This window comes from Salvelinus alpinus, chromosome 1 (genome assembly GCF_045679555.1).
Source record: "Salvelinus alpinus chromosome 1, SLU_Salpinus.1, whole genome shotgun sequence".
Classification (NCBI taxonomy): domain Eukaryota; kingdom Metazoa; phylum Chordata; class Actinopteri; order Salmoniformes; family Salmonidae; genus Salvelinus; species Salvelinus alpinus.
Window position 1 is genome coordinate 8,147,476 of NC_092086.1, and position 23,629 is coordinate 8,171,104.

At 39.0% G+C, this 23,629-nt stretch overlaps 2 protein-coding genes across 3 annotated transcripts in view; one reads left to right on the forward strand and one right to left on the reverse strand.

Moving 5' to 3' along the window:
• The window catches only part of LOC139537693 (NLR family CARD domain-containing protein 3-like), a 426,333-nt gene that overhangs the window by 261,292 nt on the left and 141,412 nt on the right, over positions 1-23,629 (forward strand). Inside the window, exon 1 of one of the 2 annotated variants that reach the window (XM_071342099.1) lies at positions 17,519-17,949. The exons of the other annotated variant lie outside the window; for it this stretch is intronic. Coding sequence (XP_071198200.1) covers positions 17,867-17,949 — 83 coding nt within the window. The 5' untranslated portion in view covers positions 17,519-17,866. Of the gene's footprint in view, positions 1-17,518; positions 17,950-23,629 lie in introns of those variants that run through there. 2 annotated transcript variants of the gene reach the window in all.
• Positions 1-23,629, reverse strand: part of LOC139540780 (NLR family CARD domain-containing protein 3-like) — a 301,765-nt gene that overhangs the window by 199,338 nt on the left and 78,798 nt on the right. The gene's annotated exons all lie outside the window — the stretch shown is intronic.

Sequence of the window (23,629 nt, forward strand, 5' to 3'; positions counted from 1 at the left end):
ACGTAAGTACACACTCCCTACTCCCAGGATGCAGGCAGGGCATAACGTAAGTACACACTCCCTACTCCCAGGATGCAGGCAGGGCATAACGTAAGTACACACTCCCTACTCCCAGGATGCAGGCAGGGCATAACGTAAGTACACACTCCCCTACTCCCAGGATGCAGGCAGGACATAACGTAAGTACACACTCCCCTACTCCCAGGATGCACGCAGGGCATAACGTAAGTACACACTCCCCTACTCCCAGGATGCACGCAGGGCATAACGTAAGTACACACTCCCCTACTCCCAGGATGCAGGCAGGACATAACGTAAGTACACACTCCCTACTCCCAGGATGCTCGCAGGGCATAACGTAAGTACACACTCCCCTACTCCCAGGATGCAGGCAGGGCATAACGTAAGTACACACTCCCCTACTCCCAGGATGCAGGCAGGGCATAACGTAAGTACACACTCCCCTACTCCCAGGATGCTCGCAGGGCATAACGTAAGTACACACTCCCCTACTCCCAGGATGCAGGCAGGGCATAACGTAAGTACACACTCCCCTACTCCCAGGATGAGGGCAGGGCATAACGTAAGTACACACTCCCCTACTCCCAGGATGAGGGCAGGGCAAAACGTAAGTACACACTCCCCTACTCCCAGGATGCACGCAGGGCAAAACGTAAGTACACACTCCCCTACTCCCAGGATGCAGGCAGGGCATAACGTAAGTACACACTCCCCTACTCCCAGGATGCACGCAGGGCAAAACGTAAGTACACACTCCCCTACTCCCAGGATGCACGCAGGGCAAAACGTAAGTACACACTCCCCTACTCCCAGGATGCAGGCAGGGCATAACGTAAGTACACACTCCCCTACTCCCAGGATGCACGCAGGGCATAACGTAAGTACACACTCCCCTACTCCCAGGATGCACGCAGGACATAACGTAAGTACACAGTCCCCTACTCCCAGGATGCAGGCAGGGCAAAACGTAAGTACACACTCCCCTACTCCCAGGATGCACGCAGGGCATAACGTAAGTACACACTCCCTACTCCCAGGATGCACGCAGGACATAACGTAAGTACACACTCCCCTACTCCCAGGATGCACGCAGGGCAAAACGTAAGTACACACTCCCCTACTCCCAGGATGCAGGCAGGACATAACGTAAGTACACACTCCCCTACTCCCAGGATGCAGACAGGACATAACGTAAGTACACACTCCCCTACTCCCAGGATGCACGCAGGGCATAATGTAAGTACACACTCCCCTACTCCCAGGATGCACGCAGGGCATAACGTAAGTACACACTCCCCTACTCCCAGGATGCACGCAGGGCATAACGTAAGTACACACTCCCCTACTCCCAGGATGCACGCAGGGCATAACGTAAGTACACACTCCCCTACTCCCAGGATGCAGGCAGGACATAACGTAAGTACACACTCCCCTACTCCCAGGATGCAGGCAGGACATAACGTAAGTACACACTCCCCTACTCCCAGGATGCACGCAGGGCATAACGTAAGTACACACTCCCCTACTCCCAGGATGCACGCAGGACATAACGTACGTACACATTCATGACTGACCCTAGCCCCACGACACATAAACTACATAAATACTGGATGCTGAGACAGGAGGGGTCGGGAGGCACTGTGGCCCCATCCGACGATACCCGCGGACAGGGCCAAACAGGCAGGATATAACCCCACCCACTTTGCCAAAGCACAGCCCCCACACCACTAGAGGGATATCTTCAACCACCAACTTACCATCCTGAGACAAGGCCGAGTATAGCCCACAAAGATCTCTGCCACAGCACAACCCAAGGGGGGAGGCTACTATGGCTGACCCTGTAAAACAACACCTATCATACTACTATGGCTGACCCTGTACAACAACACATTTCACTGAACCAATCTGATGTCTGTGACAATCAAACATGTTAAAAGCAACATAAAGATAATTTCAGCATAGATGTTTTTTATTACAACAGTTAATATAACAATGCTGTTTATAAATGTTGTTGACATTCATCCAAGGACACCTTGACTTGCATTACACTCTCACTGCAGAAACATATTCTCATGAAATCACATGACTTCTAGTTAGAGAAATGGATTCCTGTAAACATGGTCTGCTACAAGCAGGAAACAAGTTATGGACGAACCAGAAATGTCACATGTCTGTTTGACAGTTACCCTGAAATGTCACATATCTGTTTGACAGTAACCCTGAAAGATGCATGTTAGAACTATCTTGTCATCTCTTTGGGTAACCACATTGGAACATTCTAGTCTTTAAGGACATGATCTGGCAGAACAGGTTTCAGCAAAGTATGGAGTCAATGTTTTCAGGAAGGTGTAACCATGGCGATAGGAGAGACAGGAGGCAGACTAAGTACACCTGAAATACTGTCCTACAGAGACAAACAGCATCTACACTACAGCCACCTGAACTACTGTCCTACAAAGACAAACAGCCACCTGAACTACTGTCCTACAAAGACAAACAGCATCTACACAAACAGTGAATCTGAGAAAAATGGCTTCAAGTTTGTTTTTTAGTCCATGCATACTTAGTCCACAGCATGGTTGCAACACAACATGGTAGCAGCACAAAACATGGTACAAACATTATTGGGCACAGACAACAGCACAAAGGTAGAGAAGATGGAGGTAGAGTTTAATTGGTTCCATTGTTCCAGGCACAATCAAGCGCAGCTAAAGTATTTGGGGAAAAAAGTAAAATAAAACTTGAATCCCAGGTCTGCTGGTCACCCGACCTGGCAGTGGTCCCCTTGAACAATAAGCTCAGTCTTTTGGAGGTGCCCAAGAAAGAGAAGTTAACCTGCCTAAATGACTACTGCCCCGTGGCACTCACGTCGGTAGCCATGAAGTGCTTCGAAGGTAACCTAGTCCATGCACATGACCACCGATCTGACCCATGACCCCTAAAACGCAAAAGAAAAGAGAAATATCTAGAAATCTGAATGTGTTTATCCAGCTTTCTTGTTGTTTTTCTGTTTTATGGAACCATAACAAGTTGTCATTTACAACTGGGACCTGGCCAAGATAAAGCAAAGCAGTGTGACACAAACAACACAGAGTTACACATGGGATAAACAAACGTACAGTCAATAACACAAGAGAAAAGTGTATATACGGTGTGTGCAAATGAAGTAAAATTTAGGAGGTAAGGCAATAAATAGGTCATAGTGGCGAAATAATTACAATTTAGCAATTAAACACTGGAGTGATAGATTTGCAGAAGATGAATGCGCAAGTAGAGATACTGCAAAGGAGAAGAAAGAAAATAACAATAAGAGGATGAGGTAGTTGGGTGGGCTATTTACAGATGGGCTATGTACAGGTGCAATGATCGGTAAACTGCTCTGACAGCTGATGCTTAAAGTTAGTGAGGGAGATATAAGTCTCCAGATTAAGTGATTTTTGCAATTCGTTCTAGTCATTGGCAGCAGAGAACTGGAAGGAAAGGCGGCCAAAGGAGGAATTGGCTTTCTGGGTGACCAGTGAAATATACCTGCTGGAGCGCGTGCTACGAGTGGGTGCTGCTATGGTGACCAGTGAGCTGAGATAAGGCGGGGCTTTACCTAGCAAAGACTTATAGATGACCTGGAGCCAGTGGGTTTGGCGACAAATATGAAGCGAGGGCCAGCCAACGAGAGCATACAGGTCGCAGTGGTGGGTAGTATATGGGGCTTTGGTGACAAGGTGGATGGCACTGTGATAGACTGTATCAAATTTGCTGAGTTGAGTGTTGGAGGTTATTTTATAGATGACATCACCAAACTCGAGGATTGGTAGGATAGTCAGTTTTACGAGGGTATGTTTGGCAGCATGAGTGAAGAATGTTTTGTTGAGAAATAGGAAGATGATTCTAGATTTAATTTTGGATTGGAGATACTTAATGTGAGTCTGGAAGGAGAATTTACAGTCTAACCAGACACCTAGGTACTTAATGTGAGTCTGGAAGGAGAATTTACAGTCTAACCAGACACCTAGGTACTTGTAGTTGTCCACATATTCTAAATCAGAACCATCCAGAGTAGTGATGTTAGATGGGTGGGAGGGTGCGGGCAGCGATTGGTTGAAAAGTATGCATTTAGTTTAACCTGCATTTAAGAGCTGTTGGAGGCCACGGAAGGAGTGTTGTATGTCATTGAAGCTCTTCTGGAGGTTTGTTAACACAGTGTCCAAAGAAGGGCCAGAAGTATACAGAATGGTGTCGTCTGCGTAGAGGTGGATCAAGGAATCACCAGCAACAAGAGCGACATCATTGATGAATACAGAGAAAAGAGTCGGCATGAAAATTGAACCCTGTGGCACCCCCATAGAGACTGCCAGAGGTTCGGACAACAGGCCCTCCGATTTGACACATTGAACTCTGAGAAGTTGTTGGTGAACCAGGCGGGGCAGTCATTTGAGAAACCAAGGCTGTTGAGTCTGCCGATAATGTAAGGGTCCTGTGTGTAGCTCGTGTAGGGAGTCAGGCGCAGGACAGCAGAATTGAGTAATCATACTCAAAAAGACAAATATACAAAGTAACATTATGAGCACACAAAGACGGTCAAATTACAATAAACAATCACTCACAAATACAACATGGGGAACAGAGGGTTAAATAATGAACATAATTGGTTGAGTGAAGCCAGGTGTGAGACAAAGACAGAACAAATGGAAATTGAAAAGTGGATCGGCGGTGGCTGGAAAGCCGGTGACGTCGACCGCCGAACGCCGCCCAAACAAGGAGAGGGAACAACTTTGGCGGAAGTCGTGACAGATAAGAATGCGGTGATTGACAGAGTCGAAAGCCTTGGCCAGGTCGATGAATACGGCTGCACAGTATTGTCTTTTATTGATGGCGGTTATGATATCGTTTAGTACCTTGAGCGTGGCTGAGGTGCACCCGTGACCAGCTCGGAAACTGGATTGCATAGCGGAGAAGGTACGGTGGAATTCAAAATGGTCGGTGATCTGTTTGTTAACTTGGCTTTTGAAAACTTTAGAAAGGCAGGGTAGGATAGATATAGGACTGTAACAGTTTGGGTCTAGAGTGTCACCCCCTTTGAAGACGGGGATGACTGCGGCAGCTTTCCAGTCTTAGGGATCTCAGACAATACGAAAGAGAGGTTGAACAGGCTAGTTATGTAGTTGTGTTTTCATGTTTTGAATGTTGTATTGTAGTAGGCCTAACCCTCACCAATTTTTCTAAGGATGGTGAAAGACACCAGACAAGACAAAGAGACATCAACAGAAGATAAGGATGTGATGGAGAGAGACACCAGACAAGACACAGAGACAGCAACAGAAGAATAGGATTTGATGGAGAGAGACACCAGACAAGACACAGAGACAGCACCAGAAGAATAGGATGTGATGGAGAGAAATACCAGACAAGACACAGAGACAGCAACAGAAGAATAGGATGTGATGGAGAGAAATTCCAGACAAGACACAGAGACAGCAACAGAAGAATATGATATGATGGAGAGAGACACCAGACAAGACACAGAGACAGCAACAGAATAATAGGATGTGATGGAGAGAAATACCAGACAAGACACAGAGACAGCAACAGAAGAATAGGATGTGATGGAGAGAGACACCAGGCAGAGACAGCAACAGGAGAATAGGATAAGACTGAGAGAGACACCAGACAACACACAGAGACAGCAACAGAAGAATAGGAAATGATGGAGAGAGACACCAGACAAGACAGAAACAGCAACAGACGACACGGAGAAAGTGATGGAGAGAGGCAGAAAAGGGGAGTGTACAGTAGACTGTATTACTTATAGCTGCTATAGGGATTCTAATTACTGCAATGTTTGTTTGTTTGTGTGTGTGTGTGTGTGTGTGTGTGTGTGTGTGTGTGTGTGTGTGTGTGTGTGTGTGTGTGTGTGTGTGTGTGTGTGTGTGTGTGTGTGTGTGTGTGTGTGTGTGTGTGTGTGTGTGTGTTTAGGTACTGTGGGATTATTTAATCGGTTTGGCTCGTTGGACAGGTCAGAGTCTATGTTTGAAGTTGTTGAGGGTATTTGGCAAAACACTGGTGTTGTATTCATGGATTTAGCTGTTGAAATTCCTACCCGGACCACCGTACTGGCTATGGGTTAAGCCACACATGTCTTCAAATTCTAGGGGAGAGAGGAGCTGCTAATCCTGGGGAGATGGGAGCTGCTACCCCTGGGGAGAGAGAGGAGCTGCTACCCCTGGGGAGAGAGGAGCTGCTACCCCTGGGGAGAGAGGAGCTGCTACCCCTGGGGAGAGAGGAGCTGCTACCCCTGGGGTGAGAGCGGTGCTGCTACCCTTGGGGTGAGAGAGGAGATGCTACCCCTGGGGAGAGAGGAGCTGCTATCCCTGGGGTGAGAGAGGAGCTGCTATCCCTGGGGAGAGAGGAGCTGCTACCCCTGGAGAGAGAGGAGCTGCTACCCCTGGGGAGAGAGGAGCTGCTACCCCTGGGGAGAGAGGAGCTGCTAACCCTGGCGAGAGAGGAGCTGCTACCCCTGGGGAGAGAGGAGCTGCTACCCCTGGGGAGAGAGGAGCTGCTACCCCTGGGGAGAGAGGAGCTGTTACCCCTGGAGAGAGAGGAGCTGCTACCCCTGGGGAGAGAGGAGCTGTTACCCCTGGGGAGAGAGCTGCAACCAGGAGAGACTGTGACCCTGCTCGGGAAGAGATTAAAACCTTTCAGGGCTACCCATCCCGGATCCGGGAGCATCCTCATCAAAAAAGCTGACTAGCATAGCCTAGCCTAACGGGACAGGGATATCATATAATATAATTTCATGAAATCACAAGTCCAATACAGCAAATGAAAGATACACGTCTTGTGAATCCAGCCATCATTTCCGATTTTTAAAATGTTTTACAGCGAAAACACAATATGTATTTATATTAGCTAACCACAATAGCCAAACACACAACGCCATGTTTTCACCATGTTTCCACCGCATAGGTATCTTTCACAAAACCCTGAAATAGAGATAAAATTAATCACTAACCTTGAACAACTTCATCAGATGACAGTCTTATAACATCATGTTATACAATACATTTATGTTTTGTTCGAAAATGTGCATATTTGAGGTATAAATCGTAGTTTTACACTGCAGCCACCATCACAAATAGCACCAAACAGCCAGAATAATTACAGAGAGCAACGTGAAATACCTAAATACTCATCATAAAATATTTATGAAAAATACATGGTGTACATGTATAGCAAATGAAAGATAAACATCTTGTGAATCCAGCCAATATTTGCAATTTTTTAAGTGTTTTACAGCGAAAACACAATATAGAATTATATTAGCTTACCACAGTAGCCAAACACACAAAGCCATTTATTCACCGCCAACATAGCTTTCACAAAAACCAGCAATAGAGATAAAATTAATCACTAACCTTTGGACAACTTCATCAGATGACAGTCTTATAACATCATGTTATACAATACATTTATGTTTTGTTCAAAAATTTGCATATTTAGAGCTGCAAATCGTGGTTATACATTGTGAATACGTAGCAACAATTCACCAAAATGTCCGGAGATATTTTGGACATTCACCTAATCTAACCAAAGAACTCATCATAAACTTTACTAAAAAATACAGCAAATGAAAGATACACTGGTTCTTAATGCAACCGCTGTGTTAGATTTTAAAAAATAACTTTACTACAACATACAGCATGCATTATTGTGAGACAGCACTCACCTTTTCTCCGCCGTGTTGGAGCCAACATATTACACAAAAATACGAAATAACATCATAAATATTCTCTTACTTTTGCTGATCTTCCATCAGAATGTTGTGCAAGGAGTTCCAGAATAAATCGTTGTTTGGTTTTAGAACGTCCATTTCTTCTGTCGAATTAGCAACTTTGGCTAGCCAAGTGGCGCGAACATGCCCATCAACTCTTGGCGTCTGGAACGAAAAATTTCAAAAGTCCCAATAAACGTTGAATAAACTGGTCAAACTCGGTTGAAAAATCCTACTTTGTGATGTTTTTCTCATATGTATCAAATAAAATCAGAGCCGGAGCAATTCGCCGTGTATACCGAACGCTTTTCAGAATACAATGTGAGGTTCCCCTGCGCGCCGTCGAAAACTGACAAAAGAGCGGACCTGTCACTCCAAAAGCTCTTATTCGGCCTCACATCAAGCTAGACACCCCATTCAACCTTCTACTGCCTGTTGACATCTAGTGGAAGGCGTATGAAGTGCATACAGATCAATAAATATAAGCCAGTTGAATAGGCAAGGCCTGACACAGAACCCCATTTTCAGAATTTTCACTTCCTGTTTGGAAGTTTGCTGCCAAATGAGTTCTGTTTTACTCACAGATATAATTCAAACAGTTTTAGACACTTCAGAGTGTTTTCTATCCAATAGTAATAATACTATGCATATTGTATGATCTAGAACAGAGTACGAGGCCGTTTAATTTGGGCACGATTTTTTCTAAAGTGAAAACAGCGCCCCCCTATTAAGAAGAAGTTAACGATTGGTGATTGTTGGGGCACGTTTGTCAGGAGCTTCAGTGATGAAGACTGTTCAACTTGCTGATGTTTCACAATATGCCATGTCTCAGTCACCAGGTCTCAACACAATTGAACACAACAATCAACAAAACACCCAATGATGGAATTTCTTGTGGAAGAATGCTGTCACATCCCTCCAATAGAGTCCCAGACAGTTGTATAATGTATTCCAAGGCACATTGTAAGAGCTGTAGAGAGAGAGGGAGTGGGAGAGAGAACAGACAGAACCTGATATGTAATGATCAGTACAAACGAAAGTAACTTTCAATGACCTAAAGATCATTCCAGACTCTGTTTCTATTGATAGATACAAGGTAAGACGACGATTGTTATGTGTATTCATATAGTTGATGATATTGTTATGTGTATTCGTATAGTTGATGATATTGTTATGTGTATTCATATAGTTGATGATATTGTTATGTGTATTCATATAGTTGATGATATTGTTATGTGTATTCATATAGTTGATTATATTTTTGGTGGACAGTGTTGTAATAGTCCTCTTCTCCTTAAAATGTATTTGATATAAATTAGATGAATTCGTTCTGTGCCCATCTGTGTTTCCCAGGGTGATCGCTCTTGCACTATCTTCAATCTAAAAGGGCTATTTGGCTGCCCCCATAGGATAACCCTTTGTAAAACCTTTTTGGTACTAGGTAGAACCCTTTTGGGTTCCATGAAGAACCCTTTCCACAGAGGGTTCTACATGGAAGCCAGAAGGGTTCTACCTGGAACCCAAAAGATTCTCCTATGGGGACAGCCGGAGGACCCGTTTGGAACCCTTTATTCTAAGAGTGTACTGTATCATAGGCCTATAGACTTGTCTTCTCTAAACGGGCTTAAAACACAACAAGCAACAAACAGACATTTTCTCTTTCTAATCTACTGTTAATGCTTTTCACTTTTGTCAATATAGGGGGTGCTGTTTCAACTTGGAAAAAAGCGTTCCCAAATTAAACTGCCTCGTACTCAATTCTTGCTCGTACAATATGCATATTATTATTACTATTGGATAGAAAACAATCTCTAGTTTCTAAAACCGTTTGAATTATGTCTGTGGGTGAACCAGAACTCTTTCTACAGCGAAAATCATGACAGGACATGCGAAGGTCAGAAAACTAGGCTCTGTTCTCAGATCAGTTTAAAGCTCTGTGTGTGCCCTATGGGTCGAAATGAACTGCACCCGCCTTCCCCTGGATGTCAGTAACCAATGAGAAGTGGAATGGAGTCTCTACGTATTTCTCAGAGTTTATAAAAGGCCATGGAGTGACATGTCCATTCTTTTGGACGCTCGTCAAGACGCAAGAGAGAACATCAGAATGGCATGCTCAAAAGCTCTCGTTATCGGCCTAAAATATATCCGTCTGTGATTTAATTCGATATAGGTGTTAGAAACATCATAACGAAGTTATTTTAAACCGATTTATATCAGTTTATGCGAGTATATTGCTATTTTCGGAATTTGGACATGTGTGTGCCAAGTAGCTATTGTTAGCTGCTAGTTCCGAAGTTGAAGAGGACGTTTTACAACAAAGCAACGATTCTTTTGGACAAAGGACAACTTGCCCAAGATTCTGATGGAAGCTCGTCCAAAAGTAAGAGCTATTCATGATTTTATTCCGTATTTATGTGGAAAAATGTAAACGCATTTGTCGGCCATTATTGCGGCACTAGTCTGGCTGTAACGCACACTGTATGTCTAGTAACGTTAATTTTAAAAATCTAACTCAGCGGTTGCATTAATAACTAATGCATCTTTCATTAGCTGTCCAACCTGTATTTTTTTAGTCAATCTAATCGATAAATAATCGTAAACTTAGGTGCCTTTCCAAGATGGCGCCGTCCAGAATGCATGCCATGTTTTGACTGATTACATTGCATAACCACGATTTTTGATGCTAAATATGCACATTTTCGAACAAAACCTATATGCATTGTGTAATATGATGTTACAGGACTGTCATCTGAAGAATTCTGAGAAGGTTAGTGAAAAAATTAATATATTTTGGTGGTGATAACGTTATCGCTCTTTTTGCCTTGAATCAATGCTGGGGTGATGTTAGCTCATGTGGTATGCTAATATAACGATATATTGTGTTTTCGCTGTAAAACACTTAGAAAATCTGAAATATTGTCTGGATTCACAAGATCTGTGTCTTTCAATTGCTGTACGCTGTGTATTTTTAAGAAATGTTTTATGATGAGTAATTAGGTAATACACGTTGCTCTCTGTAGTTATTCTAGTCGCTTTGGTGAGTTTTGTGATAGTGGCTGCAATGGTAAACTATGATTTATACCTGAAAAATGCACATTTTTGAAAAAAACATATGCTATACCATAAATATGTTATCAGACTGTCATCTTATGAAGTTGTTTCTTGGTTAGTGGCTATATATATCTTTATTTAGTCGAATTAGTGATAGCTACTGATAGATTAAAAAACTGGTGGACTAAAAAAAGTGGTGTCTTTTGCTAACGTGGTTAGCTAATAGATTTACATATTGTGTCTTCCCTGTAAAACATTTTAAAAATCAGAAATGATGGCTGGATTCACAAGATCTGTATCTTTCATCTGGTGTCTTGGACTTGTGATTTAATGATATTTAGATGCTAGTATTTACTTGTGACGCTAGGCTATGCTAGTCAGCTTTTTTACTGTGGGGGGTGCTCCCGGATCCAGGATGCGTAGCAAGTAGAAGTTAATGCTTTTCACTCAGGAAGGTTTGTTGTGTGAAAGAGACTAATAAATATTGTGGAAAGACTAACAACAAATTACACTTCCTCAAAACAGGTTGTGTGTGTTCATTAGTGCCCATTGTAGCAAAACGTTTGGCAACAGAAACCGTTTAGTCCACATTGTACAGTTTTTGGAGTAAACTGTTTATGTAACATTGTAAAACTGTTGGCTGTGGAGTAAACTAATGAATACAACCCAGGTTGTAGCCTACGACTCGGCTGTTTATACCTGCCTGATGCTGAAACCTGAACGTAGCCTGAGGGGTGTACTATGATACAAGCTAGATATACTGGTTTTCTAAAGTTAGCCAGATTCAGTTAGCTTCATGTTCCAGCTCAGGCCTCATCCATCAGAATATACAGAGCGCTAGCCAGCTTCAGTTAGCTTGACAAGTAAAACACCCCTAACAGTAGATAAATTAAATGTATGGTGTAATGTTAGTATAGTGAATGGAAGTAAAACACTCCTAACAGTAGATAAATTAAATGTATGGTGTAATGTTAGTATAGTGAAGTGAAACACTCCTAACAGTAGATAAATTAAATGTATAGTGTAATGTTAGTATAGTGAATGGAAGTGAAACACTCCTAACAGTAGATAAATTAAATGTATGGTGTAATGTTAGTATAGTGAAGTGAAACACTCCTAACAGTAGATAAATTAAATGTATGGTGTAATGTTAGTATAGTGAAGTAAAACACTCCTAACAGTAGATAAATTAAATGTATGGTGTAATGTTAGTATAGTGAAGTAAAACACTCCTAACAGTAGATAAATTAAATGTATGGTGTAATGTTAGTATAGTGAAGTAAAACACTCCTAACAGTAGATAAATTAAATGTATGGTGTAATGTTAGTATAGTGAAGTGAAACACTCCTAACAGTAGATAAATTAAATGTATGGTGTAATGTTAGTATAGTGAAGTAAAACACTCCTAACAGTAGATAAATTAAATGTATGGTGTAATGTTAGTATAGTGAAGTAAAACACTCCTAACAGTAGATAAATTAAATGTATGGTGTAATGTTAGTATAGTGAATGGAAGTAAAACACTCCTAACAGTAGATAAATTAAATGTATGGTGTAATGTTAGTATAGTGAATGGAAGTAAAACACTCCTAACAGTAGATAAATTAAATGTATGGTGTAATGTTAGTATAGTGAAGTGAAACACTCCTAACAGTAGATAAATTAAATGTATAGTGTAATGTTAGTATAGTGAATGGAAGTGAAACACTCCTAACAGTAGATAAATTAAATGTATGGTGTAATGTTAGTATAGTGAAGTGAAACACTCCTAACAGTAGATAAATTAAATGTATGGTGTAATGTTAGTATAGTGAAGTAAAACACTCCTAACAGTAGATAAATTAAATGTATGGTGTAATGTTAGTATAGTGAAGTAAAACACTCCTAACAGTAGATAAATTAAATGTATGGTGTAATGTTAGTATAGTGAAGTAAAACACTCCTAACAGTAGATAAATTAAATGTATGGTGTAATGTTAGTATAGTGAAGTGAAACACTCCTAACAGTAGATAAATTAAATGTATGGTTTAATGTTAGTATAGTGAAGTAAAACACTCCTAACAGTAGATAAATTAAATGTATGGTGTAATGTTAGTATAGTGAATGGAAGTGAAACACTCCTAACAGTAGATAAATTAAATGTATGGTGTAATGTTAGTATAGTGAAGTAAAACACTCCTAACAGTAGATAAATTAAATGTATGGTGTAATGTTAGTATAGTGAAGTAAAACACTCCTAACAGTAGATAAATTAAATGTATGGTGTAATGTTAGTATAGTGAAGTAAAACACTCCTAACAGTAGATAAATTAAATGTATGGTGTAATGTTAGTATAGTGAAGTAAAACACTCCTAACAGTAGATAAATTAAATGTATGGTGTAATGTTAGTATAGTGAAGTAAAACACTCCTAACAGTCTACTTCTACTGAGACAGGTTGGTGTCAGTTTAATCAAACAACATGGAGCTGACTGGACCTGGTCAAGTCAAATTCAATACATCAATATTCATATATTATAGTTCTACATTTAACATTTCATATGATAATGTAATTGTATCATAGGTCCTCTACATTTCATATGATAATGTAATTGTATCATAGTTCCACTATAGTGTAGTGATCCTCCACATTTCATATGATAATGTAATTGTATAATAGTTCCTCTATAGTGTAGTGGTCCTCTACATTTCATATGATAATGTAATTGTACCATAGGTCCTCTATAGTTAGGTGATCCTCTACATTTCATATGATAATGTAATTGTATCATAGTTCCACTATAGTGTAGTGATCCTCGCTATATGAGCCACCTCACAATTCAGACCAAGTATCCCAATTGGTGCCAATGGCGCGATGCGTAGCTTGTTGGCCTTTTACAGGTGTGACCTGGGTTCACTTCCCTAACCCACTGTTTGCTACATTGGTGTCAGAAGTGATATGGTGTCTGTGAGGCCATCATAATGCCTAATGTATATGCCTCTATCAGGATATATATACCTCTCTCTAATGTATATGACTATATCAGGATATATATACCTCTCTAATGTATATGGCTCTATCAGGATATATATACCTCTCTCTAATGTATATGACTATATCAGGATATATATACCTCTCTCTAATGTATATGACTCTATCAGGATATATATACCTCTCCCTAATGTATATGACTCTATCGGGATATATGCACCACTTTCTAATGTATATGACTATATCAGGATATATATACCTCTCTAATGTATATGGCTCTATCAGGATATATATACCTCTCTCTAATGTATATGACTATATCAGGATATATATACCTCTCTCTAATGTATATGACTATATCAGGATATATATACCTCTCTCTAATGTATATGGCTCTATCAGGATATATATACCTCTCTCTAATGTATATTGCTCTATCAGGATATATATACCTCTCTCTAATGTATATGACTATATCAGGATATATATACCTCTCTCTAATGTATATGGCTCTATCAGGATATATATACCTCTCTCTAATGTATATGACTATATCAGGATATATATACCTCTCTCTAATGTATATGACTATATCAGGATATATATACCTCTCTCTAATGTATATGACTATATCAGGATATATATACCTCTCTCTAATGTATATGGCTCTATCAGGATATATATACCTCTCTAATGTATATGACTATATCAGGATATATATACCTCTCTCTAATGTATATGACTATATCAGGATATATATACCTCTCTCTAATGTATATGACTATATCAGGATATATATACCTCTCTCTAATGTATATGACTCTATCAGGATATATATATCTCTCTCTAATGTATATGACTCTATCAGGATATATATACCTACGCAGTTACAAAATTTCTGTTGAAACTGTGGCACATATTTCTCTGTAACTTTAAATAAATGTGTTGGTTTGTAGAAAAGACAGGCAGACTCTCATAGGACTACCTAGAAACTATTTTAAGGCTATGATCACTTATCATGCTGAAAAACCTGATGTTCTCTGTGAACTGATCTGAACAGGTGTAGGCTGGTCATCTATGATATTGTAACGACCCTAAGCGCGGAAATCGACTCGATAGCGCCGAGACCTGCTCCCTGCTGTTTCATTACAATATGAAGGCCATAGCCGAGGTATAGACCTTGATCTGCATATCACTAACAACCCACTATTACACATTATAACCTAGTCTACTTTACATAATATAACATCTACATATCACTAACAACCCACTACTATACATTATAACCTAGTCTACTTTACATAATATAACATCTACATATCACTAACAACCCACTATTATACATTATAACCTAGTCTACTTTACATAATATAACATCTACATATCACTAACAACCCACTATTATACATTATAACCTAGCCTACTTTACATAATATAACATCTACATATCACTAACAACCCTCTACTATACATTATAACCTAGTCTACTTTACATAATATAACATCTACATATCACTAACAACCCACTATTATACATTATAACCTAGTCTACTTTACATAATATGACATCTACATATCACTAACGACCCACTACTATACATTATAACCTAGTCTACTTTACATAATATAACATCTACATATCACTAACAACCACTACTATACATTATAACCTAGTCTACTTTACATAGTATAACATCTACATATCACTAACAACCCACTACTATACATTATAACCTAGTCTACTTTACATAATATAACATCTACATATCACTAACAACCCACTACTATACATTATAACCTAGTCTACTTTACATAATATAACATCTACATATCACTAACAACCCACTACTATACATTATAACCTAGCCTACTTTACATAATATAACATATCACTAACAACCCACTACTATACATTATAACCTAGTCTACTTTACATAATATAACATCTACATATCACTAACAACCCACTACTATACATTATAACCTAGTCTACTTTACATAATATAACATCTACATATCACTAACAACCCACTACTATACATTATAACCTAGTCTACTTTACATAATATAACATCTACATATCACTAACAACCCACTACTATACATTATAACCTAGTCTACTTTACATAATATAACATCTACATATCACTAACAACCCTCTACTATACATTATAACCTAGTCTACTTTACATAATATAACATCTACATATCACTAACAACCCACTATTATACATTATAACCTAGTCTACTTTACATAATATAACATCTACATATCACTAACAACCCACTATTATACATTATAACCTAGTCTACTTTACATAATATAACATCTACATATCACTAACAACCCACTACTATACATTATAACCTAGTCTACTTTACATAATATAACATCTACATATCACTAACAACCCACTACTATACATTATAACCTAGTCTACTTTACATAATATAACATCTACATATCACTAACAACCCACTATTATACATTATAACCTAGTCTACTTTACATAATATAACATCTACATATCACTAACAACCCACTACTATACATTATAACCTAGTCTACTTTACATAATATAACATCTACATATCACTAACAACCCACTATTATACATTATAACCTAGCCTACTTTACATAATATAACATCTACATATCACTAACAACCCTCTACTATACATTATAACCTAGTCTACTTTACATAATATAACATCTACATATCACTAACAACCCACTATTATACATTATAACCTAGTCTACTTTACATAATATGACATCTACATATCACTAACGACCCACTACTATACATTATAACCTAGTCTACTTTACATAATATAACATCTACATATCACTAACAACCCACTACTATACATTATAACCTAGCCTACTTTACATAATATAACATATCACTAACAACCCACTACTATACATTATAACCTAGTCTACTTTACATAATATAACATCTCTTACTTGATGCATTAAACCTTTCTGAATGGATCAAAGATTTCCCCCTCAGATCATTCATGTCCGTTTTAGCCCTTCTGTCTACAATCTCAGATATGTTTAGAAAATAACAGATTGAAAGACAATAAATAGCATACTTTTAATTCACACAAATAATTGTGAGACATGGCCTTGTGTTGCTGTACTGTCTAGAACTACCTTAACAAACAGTGACTTATTATTATTATTATTATTATTATTATTGACAGTTACCATGGAGATGAAATGTCACAACTACATGTTCATGTGATGCATTAAATCACCTGACTGTTTCGATATGTCTGTTAGTAAATGTTTTATTTCTCAAAGAGGTAATGACATGCTGGATCTCTGTTTAGGATAAATGAGAACAATTGTCACGCCCTGACCATAGATTGCTTTGTATGTTTCTATGTTTTGTTTGGTCAGGGTGTGGGTGGACATTCTATGTTGTATGTCTAGGTTGTCTATTTCTGTGTTTGGCCTGGTGTGGTTCCCAATCAGAGGCAGCTGTCTATCGTTGTCTCTGATTGGGAACCATACTTAGGTAGCCTGGTTTTCATTGTGTTTTGTGGGTGATTGTTTCTGTTTAGTGTATGGCACCTTACAGAACTGTTTCGTTATCGTTTGTTATTTTGTTTAGTCTGTTTAATAAATTTATGATGAACACTTACCACGCTGTGCATTGGTCCTCACCTCATTCCAACGACGAGCGTGACAACAATTGACATTCAATAATTAGTTGTCACTGTGTTAACCACAACCAACATGCTGGATCTCTGTTTAGTTGTCACTGTGTTAACCACAACCAACATGCTGGATCTCTGTTTAGTTGTCACTGTGTTAACCACAACCAACATGCTGGATCTCTGTTTAGTTGTCACTGTGTTAACCACAACCAACATGCTGGATCTCTGTTTAGTTGTCACTGTGTTAACCACAACCAACATGTTGGATCTCTGTTTAGTTGTCACTGTGTTAACCACAACCAACATGCTGGATCTCTGTTTAGTTGTCACTGTGTTAACCACAACCAACATGTTGGATCTCTGTTTAGGGGTCAGTGCTCTAAAATGAGTCTCTCTGGGGAGAGAGGGGAGGAGGGCCCTGCCTCTAAAATGCATCTCTCTGGGGGACATGACACCAAAGCTAAGAGGTAAGATGACAATTTTATGAAGAATTTATTAAGTTAATTTCCAAAATAAATAGCTATCTTAAGATGAATGCACTTATTGTAAATCACTCTGGATAAGAGCATCTGCTAAATCAGGGGTTCTCAATCCGGGGTCTGTGGAGGTACTGCAGGGGTTCTCAATCCGGGGTCTGTGGAGGGACTGCAGGGGTTCTCAATCCGGGGTCTGTGGAGGTACTGCAGGGGTTCTCAATCCGGGGTCTGTGGAGGTACTGCAGGGGTTCTCAATCCGGGGTATGTGGAGGTACTGCAGGGGTTCTCAATCCGGGGTCTGTGGAGGGACTGCAGGGGTTCTCAATCCGGGGTCTGTGGAGGTACTGTTCCACGGCACCCTGACTGTACTCGTTGCAATGTAAGATATTTGATAGAATTTTCACGACACGACCACTTTGCCATCTCTCAATTATTATTATTATTTTTTATTTAATTTTTTTATTTGTTTAGGGGGTTTTATTAGTTTTTTTTTAGGGGTAATCTCTCAATTATTGCCTAATATAATGGGGATGCATATTTTTTTAACAATTTCTGATCGTTGTTACAAGCAGAGTTTTGACAATATTACCATTATATCAACACACTCTTCACACCCGTTTAACAACTCTAAATAGCTTTGGCATAGTAGCATCAAGTCCCTTGCTAATAATGTTGCCTATAACGTTCATTTTCAACGAACACATATTACACCCTAGATGCCTTCAATTGCACAATTTATAGCCATGCCCAATTTAGGATTATTTTTTAACAATGTGATGTTGCGCTCCAAAGGGAGAACTTGAAATAACATGATGTAGATAATTAAATAATCAAAAGAAACACTCTTAGAAAAGAAGGTTCCTTATAGAACCAAAAAGGTTTCTATCACTTCCTTAATATATGGAACCACTAAAAGTTATATATATTTTTGGGTTCAGTGAAGAAGAACCTCTCGAGTTCTGATCAACGAAAGGTGGATGTTTTGAGGATGTGAACCCAGCAGCTTTCCAGTGGTCAGATCAATTCCTCCCGTTTTTTCCAGCGCCCGGCCCAGGATTTGAACCTGCCACCTTTCGGCCACAGCTCCAACTCCTCCAACTCCTTATCTGCTGGATGAAAACCTGAGTTAATCTTCAGAAATAAGCATGAGTTAATCTGCCAAAATGAAGACAAAGTGCTATGCAGACATACATGGTATCGCTTGTTATACATAATTATTATACATAAATCATTGCCAAAAGCACAACACACACTGTTGCATGTAGGTCTATATTATTTATAGATTGATCATATAGAAATATAAAACATTATTTTTAACTACTACAAAGCAATTACATGTGGCGCAGGAACCACTGACTCACTGCATTATTCAATAGTATTATCAAGACACCTGCTGTTGGAAATAGGGGGCGCTGTTTTCACTTTGGGAAAAAATCGTGCCCAAATTAAACGGCCCTCGTACTCTGTTCTAGATCATACAATATGCATATTATTATTACTAAAACACTGAAGTTTCTAAAACTGTTTGAATTATATCTGTGAGTAAAACAGAACTCATTTAGCAGCAAACTTCCAAACAGGAAGTGAAAATTCTGAAAATGGGGCTCTGTGTCAGGGCCTGCCTATTCAATTGCCTTATATTTATGGATCTGTATGCACTTCATACGCCTTCCACTAGATGTCAACAGGCAGTGGAATGATGAATGGGGTGTCTAGCTTGATGTGAGACCGAATGAGAGCTTTTGGCAGTATTCAACTGCGCACCAGGGAACCCCACAATGTCTTCTGAAATGCGTTAGGAATACACGACGAAATGCTCCGGCTCGGACTTTATTGGATACATATGATAAAAACATCATAAAGATGGATTTTCAACCGAGTTTGACCAGTTTATTCGACGTTTATTGTGAATTCTGGATTTTTTTGTTCCATGCACCAAGAGTTCTTGGACATGTGCGCTCCACATGGCTAGCCAAAGTTGCTAATTCGACAGAAGAAATGGACATTCTAAAACAAAATAACGATTTATTGTGGAAATAGGACTCCTTGCACTACATTGTGATGGAAGATCATCAAAGGTAGGAGAATATTTATGATGTTATTTCGTATTTTTGTGGTTTATGTTGGCTCCAACAAGACGGAGAATTGGTCTCACAATATTGCATGCTGTACGTTGTACATTGCATTAACTTCTCACGAGACATATTACTAATGTTTTATCCTCTAATTCCTCCCAAACCCGGATCCGGGAGCACCCCCATCAGTAAAAAAGCTGACTAGCATAGCCTAGCATAGCGTCACAAGTAAATACTAGCATCTAAATATCATTAAATCACAAGTCCAAGACACCAGATGAAAGATACACATCTTGTGAATCCAGCCATCATTTCCGATTTTTTAAATGTTTTACAGTAAAAAAAAAAATATGTATTTCTATTAACTATCCACGATAGCAAAAGACCACATATTTTCACCACCGCATTTTTTTACCGCATAGGTAGCTATCACAAATTCGACCAAATAAAGATATAAATAGTCACTAACCAAGAAACAACTTCATCAGATGACAGTCTTATAACAGATTTATTGTATAGCATATGTTTTGTTCGAAAAATGTGCATATTTCAGGTATAAATCATAGTTTTAACTATCATTTAACTTATCATTATAAAACATTAATGAAAAATACATGGTGTACAGCAAATGAAAGACAAACATCTTGTGAATCCAGCCAAAAAAAAGTGTTTTACAGCGAAAACACAATATAACATTATATTAGCTTACTACAATAGCCAACCACACAACAGCATTCATTCAACGCAACGTTAGCGATAGCGAAAAAACCAGCAAATTATATACATTTCTTCACTAACCTTCACAATCTTCAACAGATGACAGTCCTATAACATCATATTACACAATACATATATGGTTTGTTCGAAAATGTGCATATTTAGAGGCACAAATCCTGGTTATACAATGTGAATACGTAGTCAAATTGCAAAAATATTGTCCGGAGAAATCTTGGAAAGGCACCTAATCTAATCAAATAACTAATCATAACCTTTACTAAAAAATACATGTTGGACAGCAAATGAAAGATACACGAGTTCTTAATGCAACCGCTGTGTTAGATTTAAAAAAAAATAACTTTAGTACGACATACAGCTTACGTTATAGCGAGACAGCGCCCAAAATCAGGGCGAAAAATACGACTACACATTTTCGACAGAAATACGAAATAACATCATAAATGGTTCCTACTATTTGATGAGCTTCCATCAGAATCTTGTACAAGGTGTCCTTTGTCAAGAATAATTGTTGTTCGGTTGTAGAATGTCTTCTTCATCTGTCGAATTAGCAACCAAAGCTAGCCATGTGGCGCAGGAGTGTCCAAACTCACCATAGCGCAAAACAAAGAAAATGCAGAAAATCGCAATAAACTGATATAATGCTGTTTATAATAACTGCTTTTTGATGTTTTTAACACATATATCAAATAAAATCAGAGCCGGGTAGGAGACAATCCTGTATGTGTTGATACGCTGTCTATCCAAGGGCCTCCTCTGTTTATGGACTCTGGTCCAAGCAGTGGACTTCTATCTGTGTCCATTTCCCCGAAAGTGAATAAATAGCAAAATAACTGACAAACATTCAGACAAAACACTTCTATTGCGCTTTGGCGCTGGACCATTTCCACTATTCATTGCACAGGAATTGCTTCACAATGGGGAAGTTGTAGGAGGTTTTGTGTGTGAACTAACCCCAGAATATTGAGAGTATGTAAAAGCAAATCTACTAAATAGGACATTTCTTAACTGATTTGATGAAGTATTTAGGATGCACTGCCATTAGCGGTCGGAGTCATTGTTTTCTCTTTAACCTACATAATCAGTAAGTTCTTGCGTCATGATCCAACTTGTCCATTGCCTTAGACTTCACACCATTCTCTACCTTCCATAATCACTGTAAGTAGAGCCTTTATCAGACCCAAAGTTGTGAATTAGTTTAGCTTTGTCGTAGGCCAGCCAAAGCAGCTTAACTTGATTCTTACTTCAGTACATTTTTATTTTGCCAGGGAGTCATGTTGAGACCAATGTCTCTTTTACAAATGACCCGTGGTTAAAATTATAGGCCTAGCCAAGGTAAACTGGGGTTGTGCACTATTTATTTAAAGGGATACAGTAGATAAAGGTCTTTATGCCAAAATTCCGAAGTATTCCTGTAACTTTTACTGTTCTTTCTCTTCCTTTACAGAATGGCAACAGCTTCCATGTGTTTGATCAGGGCCAATTCTCCAAGGAGGTGCTTCCCAAGTATTTCAAACACAATAACATGACCAGCTTTGTACGCCAGCTCAATATGTGTGAGTTGTCATTCATGTATTTAACATGTTAGGCATGGCAATGCCATGGAATTAAAACGTGCTATAACAAAAGCTTTTCAGAACGCAATCCATGGGTCCTTCAGGTACCCACGTACCTGCTTCCTTTGTTCAGCAAGGCTGAACAAAGGAAACTTGGGGTCATGTCATTCCAAGAGCTCTCATTTGACCTTAGATAAAGCTATACACCCCATTCCACCTCTCACAGCCTATTGACATCTAGTGGAAGGCATATGCAGTGCATGTAGATCCATAGATTTCAGGCAAATTAATAGGATGGCCCTGGAACAGAGCCTCGATTTCAGATTTTTCACTTCCTGACAGGAAGTTTGCTGCAAAATGAGTTCTCTTTTACTCACAGATATAATTCAAACGGTTTTAGAAACTAGAGATTATTTTCTATCCAATAGTAATAATAATATGCATATTGTACGAGCAAGAATTGAGTACGAGGCAGTTTAATTTGGGAACGATTTTTTTACAAAGTGAAAACAGCGCCCCCATATTGACAAAAGGTTAAGAACCAGTGTATCTTTCATTTGCTGTACAACATGTATTTTTTAGTAAAGTTTATGATGAGTTTTTTGGTTAGATTACGTGACTGTCCAAAATTTCTCCGGACAATTTGGTGCACTATGGCTACGTATTCACAATGTAAAACCACGATTTGTAGCTCTAAATATGCATATTTTTTAACAAAAAATAAATGTATTGTATAACATGATGTTAGAAGACTGTCATCTGATGAAGTTGTTCAAAGGTTAGTGATGAATTTTATCTGTATTTGTGGGTTTTGTGAAAGCTATGTTGGCGGTGAATAAATGGCGTTGTGTGTTTGGCTATTGTGGTGAGCTAATATAAATATATATTGTGTTTTCGCTGTAAAACATTTTAAAAATCGGAAATGATGGCTGGATTCACAAGATGTTTATCTTTCATTTGCTGTATTGGACTTGTGATTTCATGAAATTATATTATATGATATCCCTGTGGCGCTAGGCTAGGCTATGCTAGTCAGCTTTTTTGATGAGGATGATCCCGGATCCGGGATGGGGGGTCCGTAGAGGTTTTAACTACTTAGGACAGCTCACGAGGTGTCCTAAATATCTGACGACTAGGTGGGACTAGAGACTTCATGCATAGCTTTAATTTATACCAATAAGTGTAAAATGTCTTTATTCTCAGCACTTATACGACCAATTTTCTACTCTGAGACACATTGGCGATATGGGCCCAGATCTCAAAACATTGTTGTAAAAAACGTAGAATGTTTGTTTAACATAATAA